The sequence below is a fragment of the Styela clava genome, chromosome 3 (assembly GCF_964204865.1).
Source record: "Styela clava chromosome 3, kaStyClav1.hap1.2, whole genome shotgun sequence".
In the NCBI taxonomy this organism is placed as follows: Eukaryota; Metazoa; Chordata; class Ascidiacea; order Stolidobranchia; family Styelidae; genus Styela; species Styela clava.
In genome coordinates this window covers 10,141,633-10,160,899 of record NC_135252.1, presented here as the reverse complement: position 1 = coordinate 10,160,899, position 19,267 = coordinate 10,141,633, and the positions used below count along the sequence as shown (strand labels likewise).

The following is a 19,267-nucleotide window of genomic DNA, read 5'->3' as shown; positions in this document are numbered from 1 at the left end:
GTATTTTAGTCAACAAGCAAGTAATATGCCAGTATATTTGGCTTCAATGTCTGAGTCAAGAATAAATCAATATACATGTATAATTTATTGAGCTAGACTGAAAAAAAAAGATAATTTATCGTTCAAATGTTTCATTTCAACACTTGCGAGACTCATCAGACATAGTTGTCATACACATCATCTAATTGGTGAATCATAATTTCTTAATAAAGTTTAAATTAATTAGACTTTAAATATCGTGAAGGTGAAAATGTTCAACATTCTTTAATTATGCTATATCATAAGAAAACAGTTACATATTTTTTCATTGTTTTTCGAAAATAAATTTCATGTATCAAAGAGATCTAATGTGTTAAGTCAAAATACATATAAATACAGGAATCACTCAACTCACCAAGGGGGGTACAAAATAGATAAGCAGCGTCATACTCAAAAAATTTCCAGGTCTTTTAAAAAAGTAGCAGTACAAGGTATAAATGAAAAGTAAAATAAAAAGTACTCCAGCATCCACGTGTGTGATATGTGTTAAATCATATTGAAACAAGATTCCTACGTAATCTAACCAAATATAGACCATTACATCAACTTAACAAATAAACTTAGAAAGCAAGTTCTTATTGTCACTTTGACTGAAGCCGTGAATAAGGCACTAGGCAAGTAGTGATTAAAATATATAAAGCTACTGCTTGATTCAGCAATTTCTTACTGTCCAAGTTATTATTCAACTGACCCAGTGGTTACCAACCCCTTTGGTAAAGCAGAACCCCAGACAAACATCCCAGAGGCTCGAGAACCCCCTGGTCCAATAGTTTAATTAATTGTCATATGTCTTGACTATAAATATATATAAAAACAAACCTAATACTGACAAAAACAAAATGATCTTTAAAGTGTAGCCAGTTTAATAATAGTGGCAAATCTAATAGGTATTTAATAATTATACGTAGACAATATAAATATATCAATATAGACTCTCAGATTCAAAATGAACTTGCGAAACCCATGGTCTGTACTGGCAGAACCCTAGAGTACAGAGGAAAACCGTGTCGTTGAAAACCACTGAAATAACCGACCCGCCACTGGAATGAAAAGGGCTTGGAAAAAATCTCCAGTCATTATTAATAGGTAGGCTACCATAATAATAGTAATGGTGTAAATTAGCAGAACATATAGTACTCCCGTAGTGTGTGTACCAGCTACCAGGTTAGGGTTAGGCCATAATTTTATTCTGATTTTTTTCATTTTAATTCTTTTATGAGTCCAGGGACTGTCTGTGCTAGCCAAGTGAATATACCCCCTGCCCATAGGGTTCCGTCCCTTTACACAACTTGATGTAAAGTAGGCGAACAAAATCAGATACCTCCATATTGGTACACACACTTCCGGAGCGCCCAATATAATACATCCCTACAAATAACGACAATTTTTACCATCAAAATTTTTCTGCTCATAACCTCATACTGTGATAAGAAGTGGAGCAACATAGAAAAACACTTACCCAATGGTAATACAAGTTTCTCTGACGACTTGTGATCGTAAATCCCTTGCATTGAGTCTTAATGCAGGTTCAAGCGTCCTGATATGTTGAGAGAAGGAATCATATTCAAGTGCACCAGCAACAATGGCAGCACGAAGAATTCTCAACTGAAAAAGTATGAAAGAGGCATAAAATAAAAAGCATAAAAGGCACAAATACATGAATATCAAGATAATAAACTAACAAAAATTGACGTAGAGAGGGTCCAGACGAAAAGTGCAATCAAATATAACTAGTGTCTCAAGACAAAAAGGCAAATACTAAAATTTTGAAGAAACAAAAATTTTTTGAAAATATTCCCAGATACATATAGACTGAACAGTTCATATATTTTATAGCTCAATTAGATTTTAAGATAAATTTTGGAAAAAGAGAAAAATGAATCCTTTTCTTATTAAGTATTCACTAGTATATTTCAATATAAAGTTACAGTCTGAAAATGAAATATACATGTTTTTGTCATTTTCTTTTTGAAACAGCATTTTGAGATTTTACCCTTTTTGCCTCGAAAAGTCTGGTTTAGGACTGAGAGGACAGTTTCTGGTAGAGCTTGTGGAAAACTGACATTCTTGAAACAAACCAAATTTATACAGCATCAATAATATTCAATGTTAGTTTCGAAAAAAAAAGGAAAGTTAATTTCATTATTTTTGTATTATTACCGTATATAGACATAACAAATGCTGTATTCTCAAATTATAAACACTCTGATATAATGAGCTAATATCACATTCAGTTCATAGTTCATACACTGATTACAGTTTATCAAAACATTCACAAATTTTAGTAAAACAATATTAAAATTTAGCAGTTTTTGACCCCAGATACCTTATGATAAAAACTCATCCCCTTCTAATGTCAAGAGAATGTTGAGCCAATATTAATTCCACTCGTTCAATTTATACATGTAAAGCACATACCATTTCACTTAGGACCAACAAGGATGAAACTGTCATAGACTATAAAAGGAACTCAACTCTAAATGTGATAATTATGAATGACCCAAACATGAACTGAGTATAGCTTAAGAGGATATACTAAGTTTGTTTTGTCCAGTAAATGGGAGTTTATTTTAGCGTTCTATTGGAACGATGGTTGTCGACAACAAGGTGTGAGCTCCTTAGTTTGTTAAGGCCTTTGTTATATTCCAATGGTCAACTATTAACCAATGTCCTTTTATATACTGGAACATAGAGAATGTCAAAAACACCCTTTTGTAAGTTGATCAATAGGTTCAATGAAATGCAGATTAGGCACTTATAAGAGATCTAAGCATTTGATGCTTGGATCTGATGCCATATGATATTTTTCAGGATATAAAGCATAATTATTATCTTTTTTTCTTAGTTTAAATGTGATTAACAGTGATTTCTTACACAGGGCCTTTTTTCGAAGTTGAAAGCATCATATAAAAAAATGACAATTTTGGCGTATATTATTAAACTTACAGTCTTCGAGCGTTCTTCCCAATCTTTCTTTTCATCAGACAATACAGTATGAATTTTATTCATGCATTCTTCAAAATCTCGAGAATTATAGATTCGTACTGTTGGTAAATCTTTATCCATTCCTTTTATAAATGTTTCTTCATCAATTGCACCAGCTGGAAAAATAATTATGGTTACATAAACTGTTTATTTGATCCACCTAATATGGAAGAAATCTTAACAGGTCATCATCATACAACTTAAGATACACTATAATAAAACTTAATTTAAGGTTTGATTTGAAGCAATGCAAATTCAAACGAAAGAGCAATGTTTAATTATATGGACAAGGTAAATGACCACCACAATACCAGTGAAATGTTACAAGAATGGTACTGAATGAAAGTGTAATCATGAAATAAAAATACAGCAAAAACTTTGGGTCAAAAAATCAGGCTCCATAGGAGAAAATTACAGAAAAATAGCATTCTGAAGTCACTTCTAACATCATGTACAGAAAATTTGAAATTAATTAAATTACTGAAAAGAGAAATTTTTCTCAATCTAACGAGAACAACAATTTTGTAAAACAATTCATAGGTGCACTTTTAATAACAATTTTAATACAGTTTTTATTTAATTCTGTCTCCTTAAATGAACTCAATTTTAATACAGTTTTTAATTAATTCTGTCTCCTTAAATGAACTCAATATAAGACTTGAAAAACTCTCTCAATTAAAGTCATCACTTCTATATACCATGCAGTACATTATTAAGTCAAAACTTAAAAAAAGATGAGACTTGATATGAACTTAATATTGACTATATTTTGACAAAAAAATAAGTAATTTCGAGGTTCTATACTTTCAAATGGCACTTCGTATTTGTCAAAATGGACTACCTTAGAGTTAAATTAAGGACAAAATACTATGCAAATAAACATATTATTTAAGTCGAAGCATTACATATTCTTTAGTCTGCCCTAGCAGATTAAAAATCTGCAAACATGATCTCCAAAAAGAATGATACTATTACTACATTATTCTTGTATATTAATAAGAATGCTTTCAGTACTAAAATCTATCATATAAAATAATGAACTATAAAACCCTGACCAAAGTTATGAGACGAATAATAACATGCTAGAACTTAAACATTAGATTTCCTAGACTTTTATCTATTTCATAAGCGGCCTACTCAACATTATTGAGTATGCTCCTAAACTTGAAGTTCCCTCAAGTATCTATTATTTTTTCAAAGAATCCACAAATTACACAAAAACAATGCTCCCACCCATTACCTAGACCAAGCTTGTAAAACGAGATTGTCATCCATGGAATGAAAGGTATTTCAACTTGGCAAATTTGCTTATGGTTTATGTGGTCAAAATGTTGATATGACCCACCGTATTATGCTCTAAAAACTATCATTTGTGAATCATTCATAACTTTTTATAAACTGATAATACTTTCTCAAAGAATGTGTTAAAGAATTTCTTGGCTGGCCGATTGGCTCGCATATCTTAATAAAAAATTCAGTAAGTAATTCAATAGCTGTTTTCATATTGAAACCAAATGGCTCAAATTAAGATCTTCAGCACAAAGTGAAAAAACCTTGGCTATTGCTATATGAACACCACCAGACTCAGACTAGTAGAACAATGAGATTCTTATTTAAAAATTGATTGAGTAAATCTTCAAGATATGCCATAAACAATTGCTCATATACACAAACTCCTATTCATAGCAAAAATGTAATTGCAAAGAAGAATTCTGAAATACCAAACAATTCAAATATGAATATCCCAACCTCAAAATAAACCTCAGAACCAAAACTATCATTTGAGAAGTATGTTAGTATCTAGATGGCACGCAATGTTGGGTGTAACTTAAACCCTTATAAACAGTAGTGATAGCAATGAAGCGACAAATTGCCAGTTTTGTTGACGTTTTTATTTTAAAGTTTAGTCAATGATTTGCACTGTGAAAACATAAAAATATAGTCGTGCCTGAAACCGCCTATTATAGCCAAGCACAACAAACAGAGAATAGACAAATGGTGTTGCGTATACCTGGTTAATACCGTAAGTTTATATTCTGTGCTCAGTATGTTTAATGGACATTATGTTATCTCATAGATGGGACGGATATGTAAGCATATTAAATTTAATGAATGTATTTTTTCATCTGTGTATTTTTATAAAAATTTAATATTGGAATAACATAATAAAATGCAACATTACATACTGCATTGACGTTTGCTTTTACCAAATGCATTCATTTTTCAATAATATATACAGATTGAATACATTATCAAAATCAAATTTTTTATTGTGTCAAGATCGATCAATGATACATTCTAAAATAAAAAAATGAATTTTGCTAGCCCTTCTGATCAGTGTCACATCTAGATCATATTGTTATAGAACCGAAAATTGTATCAAGTAAAGAGCAATCACGAAATTTTTTGAACACAGACCTTTCTATTGACATAAGGACCAGTCATTATGGAATGCTATATTTTGGTTAATGTATTCGATTCAATAATCTAATTTCATTTGGCATGATGGCGTGGTCAATTATGCCATTACAAACTGAATTTAATGAATTAGAGTCGAGGTTCAGGTTGGGTATTGTTATCCGCATTTTCATATAGATTATAAACATTTCAATCACGCTCTTTAACATTTCTAGTTTGAAGCTATGAGCTGGGCTGAGCTTACACACGAGCGAGTATAAACCACATAAAAATATTCTTCAAACAAAACATTTGTAATGTATCAATCATGTACCATTCAAATCATTCCATCCTTTTATTGCACATGAAGTGTGGACCTATAGATTGTTTTATCATTTTTTTTTTTTTTTTCCTTGTTGTTACGAAAAAATCACTTTATCATTAACTACAGGACCAATCGCTTTGAAATTTTCAGTGCTTAAAGATTGTTTTTGTCGCTAGAAGGCTATCACTTTAATTCATTTTAAAAATTTTGTTTGGCTTCATGAAATTAGTTTTTGTGTGATGTCATCAAAATTAAAAAATTCGCACCATTCGGTGATCACATTTCAACGATCTGGTGGTCAGACTACCGGTACTATAGAAGATTTGATGCTACTTTGTTTTGCTCTACGTGTCCATATATTTGAGCATTGCTCTTTTGTAAACAAAAAGAGCTTAATTTACTGGTTACAACACCATTATTCGTGCACGTTTATTGCGCAGGACTTCAACCGTCAAGTTTTTTACTCCAAGGTGTGAAGCAAATTTGCAGCATTGCAAAATTCCACAAATGAACCCACATAGCACCCAGGTCATAAAAGCGTCATATTATTTACTACGCTAGCGTCTGATAGAACGAGCCCTTAAAATAGAAGACAGAACAATAAAGTTCTTCAGCGCACACACAACGACAATAGTATCAAAGGAAATCTATGAGAAAACAATGTTTACAATCACTCAAGGTATGTCTATGCTATCTACTATGTATTGTGCTTTGTGTTATAATGTAATGAATGTAATAAGTTTCATAATATTAACAATAAAGGTAGGTTTTGTTTTCATTGATAAAATGCCTAAGGTACAAAGTAATTAAATACACATATCGTCACCGCCAAATATATCTTATTTCCAACAGAAAGAAATGATGTATGTTATCAAGCTTTTACAATGTATAGATGTAAAGTCTGGCACGAATAACCATTGGTATGTAAAATTTTAATTGAGTACAAGTATAGAACTAAATTGTTCGGTAATATATTAACCTGCTTCTAAATAGCTAGTGCAATAACATTAGGAAGATAAATTATTGCTTTCAATTTCAATTTTTAATTTTCATCGAAACATAATAAAATACAGTAATCATACTTTGCAAAGAAATAGCAAATTTCCTTGAAGGTGCGACCCCTCATTTGGCTTACATCTTGGCCTCTGCCTAACTCTAATCGATATCCTAACAACTTCTTTATGAAATTTAACAGTACGTTTTTATTATATTAATAATGGTAAAACCTATATATAATACAAGTTACTCCTAGTTTGGAATACTGGGTTCGTATCTTGACTCAATGGGAGAGAAATTACCAAAATTGAACATAAAAAATCTCAAATGAAAAACAAATCTGGACAACAATTATTGAATCTCATATTATAACTTTCTATAAAACTGGAAATAAATGAAACTTTCAAACAGCCAAATTTTCAAACAGTTCAAACAGAACTAGATCTCAGAGTTCTACTGAATACTATAAACTCCATACTAGAGATGTACCGATGTATCGGGTATCGGTATCGGCAAAATCGGCCATTTTTTTGGTATCGGCCATGTATCGGTATCGGTTGAATTAAGGCCGATATTTCCGATATATTTATATTTTTGATATGGTCCAGAATGTTTTAAAAGATAAGTTGGAATACTACTTTTTAATTTATTTTTTGTCTGGAGAGATCGTGCGCTATGAGACATACATGTCCCCACCCCCGCGAAAGAATAGGATTCACGTGTTTTTAGCTATTTATCAGCCAAACTAGTTCAACTAATTTGGCTATTTTCGCTGTCAATTTTTTATATTGACATTTTTAATATTACATAGTAATTATGAAGAAATATATCAACACAGCACATAACAAAAAGCAACTAGGCGCCCAGTTTTAAATCATACAGTGGAATTGGGGTCCTTATTAACGGCACAAGGACTTTTGGCACGGCTATAAATGCTGACTGTTTGTCGTCAAGTACGAGTGTCATTTAGTCCGTCGACATCGATAAACTAAATTTCGAAATTCAAAATTTATGATAGCAATTGTAAAATATTTTATATTATAAAATAGTAAAGTAAAAAAACATCCTCGCTGGTTATAGGTAGGCCTTCATTTTGTCGGTGCTGTTTGATATTCTTTCAATTTGGCTTTGACTTATTGCGTCGACGATTACGATTAGCCACGAAAAAAAATATTTGTAAAATGATTTTAATTTGAACGTAGGACGGCGGCGCTAGAATGTGTGGGGATATTCGATATTCTTTTAAACTCGAATAACAATATTCAAAGGTTGCGATATTCATATCAAGTTCAAATTGGACATCCCGGCTTATGAGTTTCAATTGAACACCGAGATTACTAGCCTTACTGTACAATGTATCTTAATCAGTTGAAGCAAACACCAAACATCAATTACATATTATGTGATATATCTTTTTTTTCGATCTGAAATAATGTGTACCATGAACAACGCTCAAAGACCATTGTTTTAACCCGTCTGCCCTACACAGCACACCTAATTAAGTAATAATTACATAGTATCGGTATCGGAATATCGGTAATATCGGCCTTTTTGTAGTATCGGCGTATCGGTATCGGTATCGGCGTTTTTGGCTGGTATCGGATCGGTATCGGTATCGGCGACAAAAGTGGTATCGGTACATCTCTACTCCATACATAACGAAACCTACCATATTATAGAGCCATGTCAAGAGAAAAGATTCAAAACACCTCATAAATCATGCTCAATTCACGAAGTTACAGCTTATGTAACTAAAAGTAGATTATCTTCCTCTCTTAATTACAAATAATTATTGAAACACAAATTGGTCATAAAACATGTAAAAATAACAAACCTTCAGCTCCAGATGACTTGGGTGCTACTGATCTTCTGCCAATTGCTGTTTGAGCTGTATCATAATAAAATTAATTTAGAAAGGAGATCAACCAGATGGGGTCATAAAATGAAGATTTAAATTATTAAGTATGCTGTGGATTGGGAAGCCCTAGTTGCTTTGTTCAATAGGTAAAATACAAATCATTTCTCAAGGCAGTGGATTGACATTGCAGGTTACACATCTAGCCTGTGGCGCTCAATGTACCAATGTGGAGGTAACTAATTTTGTTCGTCTACTTTACATCCAGTTGGGCAGGGGGATATTCACTTCAGACTACAGGAGTACCCATTATTTAAGGCGGTGGGTTGACATTTTGGGTTAAACACATCTGCCTGCTGCATCACCCTGGATGTAAAAAGCCGAGTAGGCAATGCCGAACCAAGAAGACCCCATTAGCCCAGCAAAAGTAGTAGCTCCTTACAAATTGTTATATACCAATGCCGCCGTTCGTACAGTACCTTGTTCTGAGTGACAAGTGTATCTAAGCATCATATAAAAGCAACATACAACAAAATCTTCGCATATGCTACAATTTCTATTTTTTTATCAAACACATACAAATAGGAATTTGATGAACTAAGCGCTCAAATACTTGCCTCTTGCTTCATGCGTTGTAGTAGTGCGACTTCCCACTGCTGTTGATGCTCTATGATTATTCGGGACATAAGATGTGGTTGGTGGTTTCATATAACTTGATGATGAATTTAGTGTTGTGCTTCCTACAGAACCGAAACTCCCAGAACTTGTTACAGAAGCTAGAGTAATAATGGAAAGTCATATTGTAAACATACATCTAAACAAATAAAATAAGATCATGCCAGAATATAGTAGTTCTGCAATAACTGTTTATTTAATTATTATAGTCCCAATTTAGCATGTACCATCCATTTTCCTTACGTTCATCCTACGAAGCTTTTACTATAACAATTTGGCATATGTTTTATATATGTAAATCCAAAACATTTCACAACCCTAATTTGCCTGCACACACACTTCAAATCAGATATATTAGCATAAGGATTCCGCACAACAGTATGGCTCTCAATGCATTCAGAGATGTAAATAGGCATTAATTTGATAACATGACAGATAGCAATCAAGTCAATAACTAACATATTAAAGAAGGCCAAGCAACACAATTCAAGTATTTTTAATTACTAAACTTTCATATATATTATGCTAGCTTATAGACTTGTTTCGGGAGAATGAAATAGTTGCTAAACCCTTTAATAATGACCGAAGTCATGACTTGTACCTGTTTCATTTTCATGTTCCATCTCCATCTTTCCAGATTGATAAATTTCATCAAAACTGTCGAGAACTTGAGCCAATCTGAAAATCACGATAAGGTTAAATTTTTCACAATCAACAAGCGGATTTGATGGATAAATCATCTGTGCTGTAGGAACACAATATCCTGAATTTACAATTTAAATCAATCATATTAATTCAATAAAGACTTGAATGGAGAAACAACAATTGCATTCAATCTGTAAAAGTGATAAAAATGATTAATATTATTGACCAATGACCATATATATAATAATCGACTTAAAGTTTTCAGTTTTCGTCAATCCGAATGAAAGCCAGAAATGTCTGCACTGTAATTGTGAAAAAGCTACCAACAATATCATTATGTATTCTACATACCTGTTTGGTGGTAATCCTCGTTTCTGGATATCTTGCCTAACTTTTTCACCAACGTGTCTGTATATTTCACCTAGTGTTGACAAAGCAGTTTCACGAACCTGTGAAAGTTTGAAAAATGCAGAGTTGTCAACCGTAGTCAAGACCAGAATATATTAATTTATATGCGGTGAATTGGTATTATTATCCAATGGTGTGACCCAGGACAGGATAATAGCCTACTGAATGCCAACAATTTAATATTTGCACAAAGCAACACTTTATCTGTAGTTAGATATAGTAATTCCAAATAATGATATTTGAACTTTATTACGTTTAATACTTTTACTTTACTGAGTAAACATTCTGAATGTACTATATTATCTACATAGTAAGTCACAAATGAATCTAATAGGCTTATTGACAATTAGTAATTGTTCAAATCTGTTATAGCAATGAAATTTGAATTTATGCATTTGGAAATAGAGTTAACTTGAAATGTATACCAAACTCTACCTCATATTATAGCCTTATTCAACACGGAACAAGTTTAAAAATAATAGTTCCTTGTCTGAAATTTCAGTCTGGTTATGTATTCAATGACATAGGTTGCACCACATCAGCCATGTATGAGTAAACAGGCATTTTGAGGCTAAACTATACCTCAGTGTACATGGCCTTTAATTTTACAAATTTGATGATACTAGTGATGATACTAATGAGAAATACACGACTTATACCGTATATGTATAATACGGATACCCTCAACCAAACATAGCATGACTAATAAATGACTATAGCCGCTTTAGAGTAGCGTTCAATGAATTTGGAAATGAAACAAAACTATACATAATGTCGATTGTCAAAATACTATATACTTGAATTCAGTGGGAAAACTACTATAGTGAGGAAATTCTGAACCCAATGCTAAATGTCTCTGGCCTTCTGCCTTTCACTTCAAGACAAAAAGTTGGTTGTTCTTTCCCACTACATGGCCGCATGATGTATCATGAACAAAGTTGGAAGGGTCAGGTGACATTTTACGAATGCCTCGTATTGAACATCAATAACGATGATATATTCCCCATGGGATTTGTACACGAGAAACATAAAGATCATTGTACGAAACTAGTAGGTTTCCGAACTGCAAGCGACAATGTAAAAAATAAGGAGAATTACGGTACATGAAAATATTGAATGGCTGATTTACCAACACTGACAATGGAAAATCTATAGTTTTACAACTATTCAGTGGGTACTATGATAAAAAAAAAGTAAATTATTGTTCTTTCTCAGTAATTTTGGAGTAATCAGATATTCAGTATAATAAATACCTACCTGCACATTAGGATCAGAAAGTAGTTTACAAATGTGAGGAACAACTTTACTCAGAGCCAGTGATCGAGCTCCGAATCTGTTGATAGTAGCAGAAAGAAGGATGCATACACTCTCTCGTACTCTCCATACTTTGTGAGAAAATACTGTGTGAGTGAGTCGATCGAAAATAAACTGTAAATATAGGAAATAAATGGTAAAATTGAAATTTTATTTCACAAGAAGTTAGATCATCTAAATCCTGTGGCGTATTCAACAAGCTTCAGATGTTTGGTATTTGTATTAAATTCAGTGATAATAAATACAGACTTGATATACTATAACAGTATTACAGGTTAAAATTCCGGCACAAATGTCTCTGTCTACCAATCCACCCAATGTGTAACAAATCAGCATAAGCAATGCTCAAAGGAACAGATGCTGGTCCTTTTAAAATGAAGTAGTTCTTACATTTCAGTAGCTGCTTGTACAGAACTTTGCTTGGAGCGAAAGACATGAATATGACGAATAAAAAAGGTCTTTGAGTCAAATTTCTTTCTATGCAAAAGCAACCATAGACACACAACCAAACAACAAATTAAAGTAACTTGACATATCTGGTACTGGTACTATAGAAAATTCAATAGCCTAAACAGGACTATATAAAGATTTTAAAAAATATTCCATCCTTAAAATTTTTAATTAATTTTAGGTGGACAATTGATTGTTACAAACTGTTAAAAACGTAGTTCAATTAATACACAACATTTCCATATACTAAACAGACAATTATTTAGTGAACCCTCCACCCTAATTAGAACATAATAAATTATGATAATCTCATGGTAATTCTCAGATTACAAGTGAACAATAATCCAACTAATTCCAAGATCAGAAAGAATTTCACAGCGTGATAACTTTAGAAAGGGTACTGGACCCAAATGATTAATGGCAATTTTTGAAGATTAATTCAAATATCAACTATTGGTAGTAATAATACACAATCAGCTAGAATAGTTCAGCACATTTTTTGAATAAATTGAATAAATGACCTATAAAACAAAGCTCTAAAACACCATTTCCTAACTGGTGAGAAATTTTGTTTTCGGGAAGAAAAAAAAACTTAGCCTAATATCCTGTGTAATAATATTGTTTATTTATTTAGTATTACTGTAATTCAAATTTATGTACAAACTATTAACTGCTCAAAATGTGCAAAAGCCAGATAACAAATTACATGTAACACTAGCTAAAAATCTATAAAAGGTTGAATATATAATGGAAACATGTTTTTTATGCATAGTAAGAAAGGAATAAGGAAATCCAAATAAACTGAAAGAGAAAAATGAAAAAAAAATGGGAACCACTGCTTTAATAATACCAAAGTTCTTTTAACATTGGTTCATGATATACAAAAAATCGATATACAAAAATATCAGGCTTACTTGTGGACTGGCAGAGGCTTCCATAATATTTGTGAGCAGAGTAACACTTGCACTTCGAACTTGTTCTTTTTGATCTCCAAGTCTGTCAATCAGAGCGTGTTGAACTGAAAGATGCAATGCAATGTAATATATTGATTCATGAAAATGAATGTGGATAACAAAATGACTGGTGTCTAATAATATGAAACACATTGTGTTGAAAATATAGTTTAATGTATATACAAATCTATCAGACTTGCATAATGAAGAGAATTTTTTATTGAGAAATATGTAATTTATATGAATTAGGATGGACTACAATTACCATATTTTATTACAGAATATAATCAAGTTGAGTAAAAATATCAACTTCAAGCGATTAATTGAATAATAAATTTTTTGGATATATTCTTAGCTTAGTTATTTAATTTATTTAAGCAAGATTGAAAAAATTCATTCCAAGTATGCGATTTGACATTGAAGCGTGGTGGGTAGACCACTTATACAGGAAACCAGTAAGTACACTTAAACCTGAAGAAAAACCACTTGCCAAATGTGGCCAGGAACACATCAAAACTATATTATGAGGTTAGGTTTGTGGGTAAAAACATAACATAAACAGCTTTCAAAATAAAGTTTGTGGTAATCTATATAAACTTGGCTTTCTTTAATAATACAGTATTTAGTGGTTAGACATTGTCTGTTTTCATCTCAGTTCACCTTAATCACTATAAAACCTAATATGTAAATATTTTGCTATACCTATTTTCAAATAATTTAAGAATTAAATAGAATAGTCATTTACACTCTTTCTATAGCATCCTTGCGCTATACGCATACGTATCCACATGCGCAAAGGCATAGAGCAAGGAAAGGTAGTTAGTTTCACGTAACCTCAACTGTAACCTATTTTCAAAGCAACTTTTAGTGCAAGAAACAAGTCATAACAAAACAGTGTCAGTAATTCCTAAGGAGTATGAATATAATTAATAAAACATTCTGTTGCTAAGCAGTACTGAAGAAGTATGCAAGATTGTCAAGTACCGGTACCTTAAAATATTTTGCGAAGCTTTAAAGTCACTACACTTTGCTAAACAAAACTGTAGCGACACTGGAGAAGTACTTGTTAGTTTTCAAAAATAGTGTGTAACCTGATGAACAAATATTGGTCAAATATAAGGCAGTATTATCGTAATATTAGTAAATTTAAGAAGATAGATATATAACATTTTCAAGATATATTGATAGATGGACAAAATCATACAATGCACTATTATGAATTCATTCTTTCAATAAAACGTCAAATACATATCTGAAATGTGTCATGTCAATAGTGCAATTTCAATAAAAACTGGTAAATTATAATTACCAGTATTGAAAATGTGACAAATTATAGTTCAACATTATTTCCTTTGGTTTTCAACTTTCTATAGTTTTCAGAATTTGAATAAATTATTTTTATCGAACTGCCAAAGGCCCAAAATAACTTCGAAAGAAACATTATACTTGAAATTAACAGTTTACTTATTAAATTTCAGATGGCCTTATTAATATTATAATTGATTACAAGTGGTATCCAAAAACTCAATTCTTTTTTGACACTTTTATGTACATTACTACATTAATTCTTTAAAAATATTATCATGGGTGTTGAGAAGCTCTAATATTATTTATTTACATTTCATTCACGAAATACCAATTGTTTTTTATCCCCAAAATTGATGAAAATTATATCAACACTTTTGTCAGTACTATTACTATACATCACAATAAAACGTACTGATTATTTTTATTTTCAAAAAAGGAATAAATTGAAAACTTTAATAAATGGAGAAATTAAGAGTGAAACTGTTTGAAACATTTTATCATTAGTGATGCATGATGTTGGTCAATAAATTGAAATCATGATGTTTGTTTTATCCACGTCTCACATTTGGTAAATTAAAAATTTCCGTAGATATATTCTATAAAATGAGTTGTAAAGGAAACAAGAATCAATCAATAATTGAAGGATAGATCGTCTGGTCTGACGTTCTCTCTCTCCCTTGAGTTATATTCCTACAGGCTACAGCTGTGTGTGTTGTATTGCAAATCACATAATCAATACCCTGCACTTGGTAGCGATTATTGATCTATGTGCTTTCGTGAAAGTGTGGATTTAGATTTGGATCATTAAGCTGGTGCTAACGCACTGTAATTTACACTAATATGAACCTATTTAATCAATCTTTAACAGGTATCAATGGCTGGTAAGGCCAAGGTCAAAAGAGGACAAAATTTAATCTTAGAGGTATTATTTTCACAATCAATTCAACATTTAAATATTTTTTCAAAAATACAGTGATACAAAAACATATACGATAAAAAACTATAATTACTGGTATTTACTGTAACTTCAGCTTTGACATGTTTCATGACACCTCAGACAGGTTTAAATCTCAATTTACTTTTTATCTACTTGAAAATATAATTACCGTAATGGTCATTCCAAATCGGTAAGCCTAAACATAGTAAATTTGTTCATTGTAACTGTAATATTGAAAAAAGCTTGATTGTAGTTTATGCAAATTTTGAGAACTCATTTATGGATTCGCGTTTTGTGACAGACATTCTGCTAAACATCCATACATTCAAAAATCAAGATAAATCTGATATTTATCTTTGGCTGTCATTCTCATTTTAAATAAATTCATAATCCATTATTATTTTCTCAAATTTGAAAAAACCCTCAATAAGTTTAATTATTAATATTCAAAATACTAAATTCTCAGCATATATATATGACATTGCTGTCCACCTATTGCTAAGCATATCCTGAATGCAAGTTATAAAATAAAAAGCTAAATCATACTCAGATTGGCAATCATGTCTGATGTATAAAATGTCTGATAATATAAGAAAAACTTGAAAAACAATACAATCAATGGATTTATGATTATGAACATACTTGAGTTGTAATGAAACTGAAATTCATCTTCCATTCTTTCAACAAGTAAACTGAGAATATCCAATCCAAGAAGGGAAACCTACGATGAAGAGATAGAAAAAAAATGAGACCGATGAAACTAAGACTTTCTATGTAATTTTGTTATGATGTACGGTAAATCGTATGAAATCTAGGGTTATTGAGTATTGTGGTAGAATGTTGATCATCGACTACAAAGAATATTATTTATTCCATCTCCATCATAAAGATTTTTAGCCTAACTTTTCACCAATCTATTTATAAAATCAATTCTTTTATAATGCTAAAATGGAAAACACTATGGAGACAGATATTGCTAAGCCTGGTCAATTTCGACAAGATTGTGCACAAGTTGATAGCCCGAATATTAAATTTTGCATGAGTGTTAAATAGTTCCAATCCAATTTAAAAATTGCTCATTTTGAAAGAGCAAATTCTAAAAACCTAAATGATAAAATAGATAAAAATCCTTGATAGTGAAAACAGCAGGAGACGAAGAAAATGAAAATAATTTTAAGGTAAAATCATTGATATAAATGATGACCTGCAAAATCACAGAAAAAACATAAATTCTATAAATACGATATGAAAACACTTACTTTGAAATTACTAGTGGTGACCCAATATGTTGATAAAGAATCTATGACGCGATCCAAATTGTCCCATCTTAGTTTTCCCTCAAGACTGCTCAAGTATTCAATAAGTTTTTGACCATTGTCCATTCGTTTTAGCATGTCCTGTGAGATGAACAACATGTTTTTTAATCAGAAAACATTTAACAATTTTGCTTCTTATTCTACTGTTTATTGCTGTAGTGAATATTATTATGATGACTATGTCCTCGTTATTTGAATAAGTTGTCTATTATCTATTCAACAAAGCAAAACATGATATCAATTTTCTTTATTTTCTCATAACAATGATAATTAATATGAAATCCCATAAAATCATATTTTGACAATCTTCAATATAAATAATAATTTCACATTGGCTTGTAATTTTCCGACCATCTTGAATGAATATTTATTATTTTTTGGATCAAAAAGAATTTTACAACTGTAAAAAAAAACATTACCGGCTCTCGAACGAAAAGCAAAACTTGATCTTGATCCATCATATCCATTATAGTCAGATCTGCAGATAGTCTGTAACTGAATCTTCAGGTTTCCAAATTATATGACAGGCACAGTTTCACTTCAAATTAATTTTTAGATATTTATTACGTTAGCATCCTTATACAGTAACTAACAACACACTGTTGGTGAAGAAATATTACAAATAGGCTATTCAGCTATTACATTTCCTCGATTTTTTCTCAATTAGCAATACATTGCTATCTACTGATCTACTAAATTTAAAGAGGTCATGCACGATAAAGATACAGAACCGAAGGAATCCCACAGTAAACAGCTGCCTTTTTCATCCAGGACTGTTAAAACATAGAATATTAGTAATGCGATTTCACCGAATACTGGAATACTTAATACAGTAATACTGTATCCAGGTATCCCTTTCTGCCTTTGCAGACTGAAGAATATTTACTTTTCTTCAACTTTTGTTCCGAAGTAAATTTATTAAGAATAAACGAGTTAATATGAATTGCCAGTTGCCGTCCTACCCCTGACGTCAACGGGTTAACCAACTATTTTACTGACTTAATTTGCCGAAAAGATTGATGGCATGGTTGACATTCCGGTATGGAAAAACATCACAAACTAATTGAAATATTTGATATTCTGAATCATATATTAATATCGAATATATAGCATCCCGATACATGCTTACATCTGCATATATACCGGTACCGTACCAACATCTTTACATTGTATAAAACAAAATAGCCGGCGAGCCAAAGCGCGCCACCGGTAGCCTAACATTTGCAATAAAGTCATGGCGATCTTGCCTGTGATGACAGCTTCTGAATATAGCAAAGGCAGACAGCGCCACCAAGATAGAAAAGAACACGGCTGCGAAACTTGGCAATGGTATTCCGACATGAACTGATAACCCGGCGAGCCACCGTGGTTCGCCATATCTTTCCGTTTTTTAAAAACTGCATAAAGTCCACGCATCTGGAAACAAATAACCGGCCAACTATTCCCATGCCCGATATGGACTGGTAACCGTGCGTGAGGCCATGGTTCGCCATATCTTGTCGTTTTTCCTCTCCTGTAAAGTAATTTTCTGCAAGTAACTTGATACTGATTTCGCACTATTCGAGTAATCTCCAATAAGCTCATGTCCTGTTGTCATTAAGGTTGAGTATGCGAATATGAACTTGTTCAATTTCCTCCAATGCACCGAGATGACTGGTGTAAAATGTCGTAAAGCGTCCACGTCAGATCAAATTTACTCTTAGGTAGACAGGTTCAGTAAAAATAAATTCGAACTTGCGAAACCCACGTACAGACCTAATTGGCGTAACATAGGACAGGATAGAATTTACATATTTATCCAGGGGAAGAGGAAAGCCTATAAGACGGATTAACCATAAGGCGAACCACGGCCTCTCGTCCGGTTACCATTCCATGTCGGGTATGGGATTAGTTAGTTATTTGTTTTCGGAAGCATGGACTTGGTGGTGGAGGAAGCCGTAACCGACCAGCGGTTACGTGAACTACCCAACGGCGGCGAGGAGTCCAGCAATCCTCTCGCACATAACCATCCCTGCATGGAATTCGAACCTGCGAACCCACGCAGAGTAGTCAGAGGTGCGGTGGCGAGCGTATTCCTAACGCTTAGCACGATGAGCCACACCGCCGCGCCATCTTGCAACTTCCCTCCATAACACGTGTGCCTGAAATATAAAGGCAAATATTCGTTGTGAACATGTTATTAGTGTCGTGTAGTGAGCTCTACCCTAAAAATATAACACAAATAAATACCATTTTGAATATCAATAGTGCGCCCTAGTAAAACATAAAACAACCTGACATATAATCCCGACAGTCGGTGCGATGGTGCTTGTTTTGGCTTGTTACAGGGTCACAATCACTGTTTGAATAGCCCCTCAGAGCGCATATCAGAACATCATATTTATATATATATGCTTTGGGCCACTATACAGTCAATGACAATAGACATTCTTAGTGCAAGGACAGAGAGTTAAAATTTGAAGACTCCAAATCCGAACTCAAAATCGGAGCCAGACTCTGAAACCTTTTATATATACCATGCATTTTCCTCCATAAGAAGTCCCTCTGCAAGCGGCCCTAATATATAACGATATGTGAAGAGCTTCCACTTCTTGATGAAACAGGAATCCTCCCACTTTTGCCTGTCAAAACCCAACTGCAGCAATGCTCGTACATGTGGACACT

The 19,267-nt window shown here is 32.5% G+C and overlaps 1 protein-coding gene across 10 annotated transcripts in view; it reads right to left on the bottom strand.

Moving 5' to 3' along the window:
* The window catches only part of LOC120342586 (CLIP-associating protein 1-B-like), a 47,832-nt gene extending 30,615 nt beyond the window's left edge, over window positions 1–17,217 (bottom strand). For 5 of the 10 annotated variants that reach the window (XM_039411476.2, XM_078110702.1, XM_078110705.1 and 2 more), the window contains exons 1-11: window positions 17,023–17,216; window positions 16,547–16,684; window positions 15,930–16,008; window positions 13,004–13,107; window positions 11,583–11,753; window positions 10,269–10,366; window positions 9,874–9,950; window positions 9,215–9,373; window positions 8,577–8,630; window positions 2,986–3,140; window positions 1,499–1,644 (exon numbers count right to left, since the gene is read on the bottom strand). In XM_039411476.2, the coding sequence (XP_039267410.2) occupies window positions 1,499–1,644; window positions 2,986–3,140; window positions 8,577–8,630; window positions 9,215–9,373; window positions 9,874–9,950; window positions 10,269–10,366; window positions 11,583–11,753; window positions 13,004–13,107; window positions 15,930–16,008; window positions 16,547–16,684; window positions 17,023–17,070 (1,229 nt within the window). In that variant the 5' untranslated portion in view covers window positions 17,071–17,216. Of the gene's footprint in view, window positions 1–1,498; window positions 1,645–2,985; window positions 3,141–8,576; window positions 8,631–9,214; window positions 9,374–9,873; window positions 9,951–10,268; window positions 10,367–11,582; window positions 11,754–13,003; window positions 13,108–15,929; window positions 16,009–16,546; window positions 16,685–17,022 lie in introns of all 10 variants that reach the window. The other 5 variants (XM_078110707.1, XM_078110708.1, XM_078110709.1 and 2 more) reach the window with 2 other exon arrangements.
* Window positions 17,218–19,267: the final 2,050 nt, after the last annotated feature.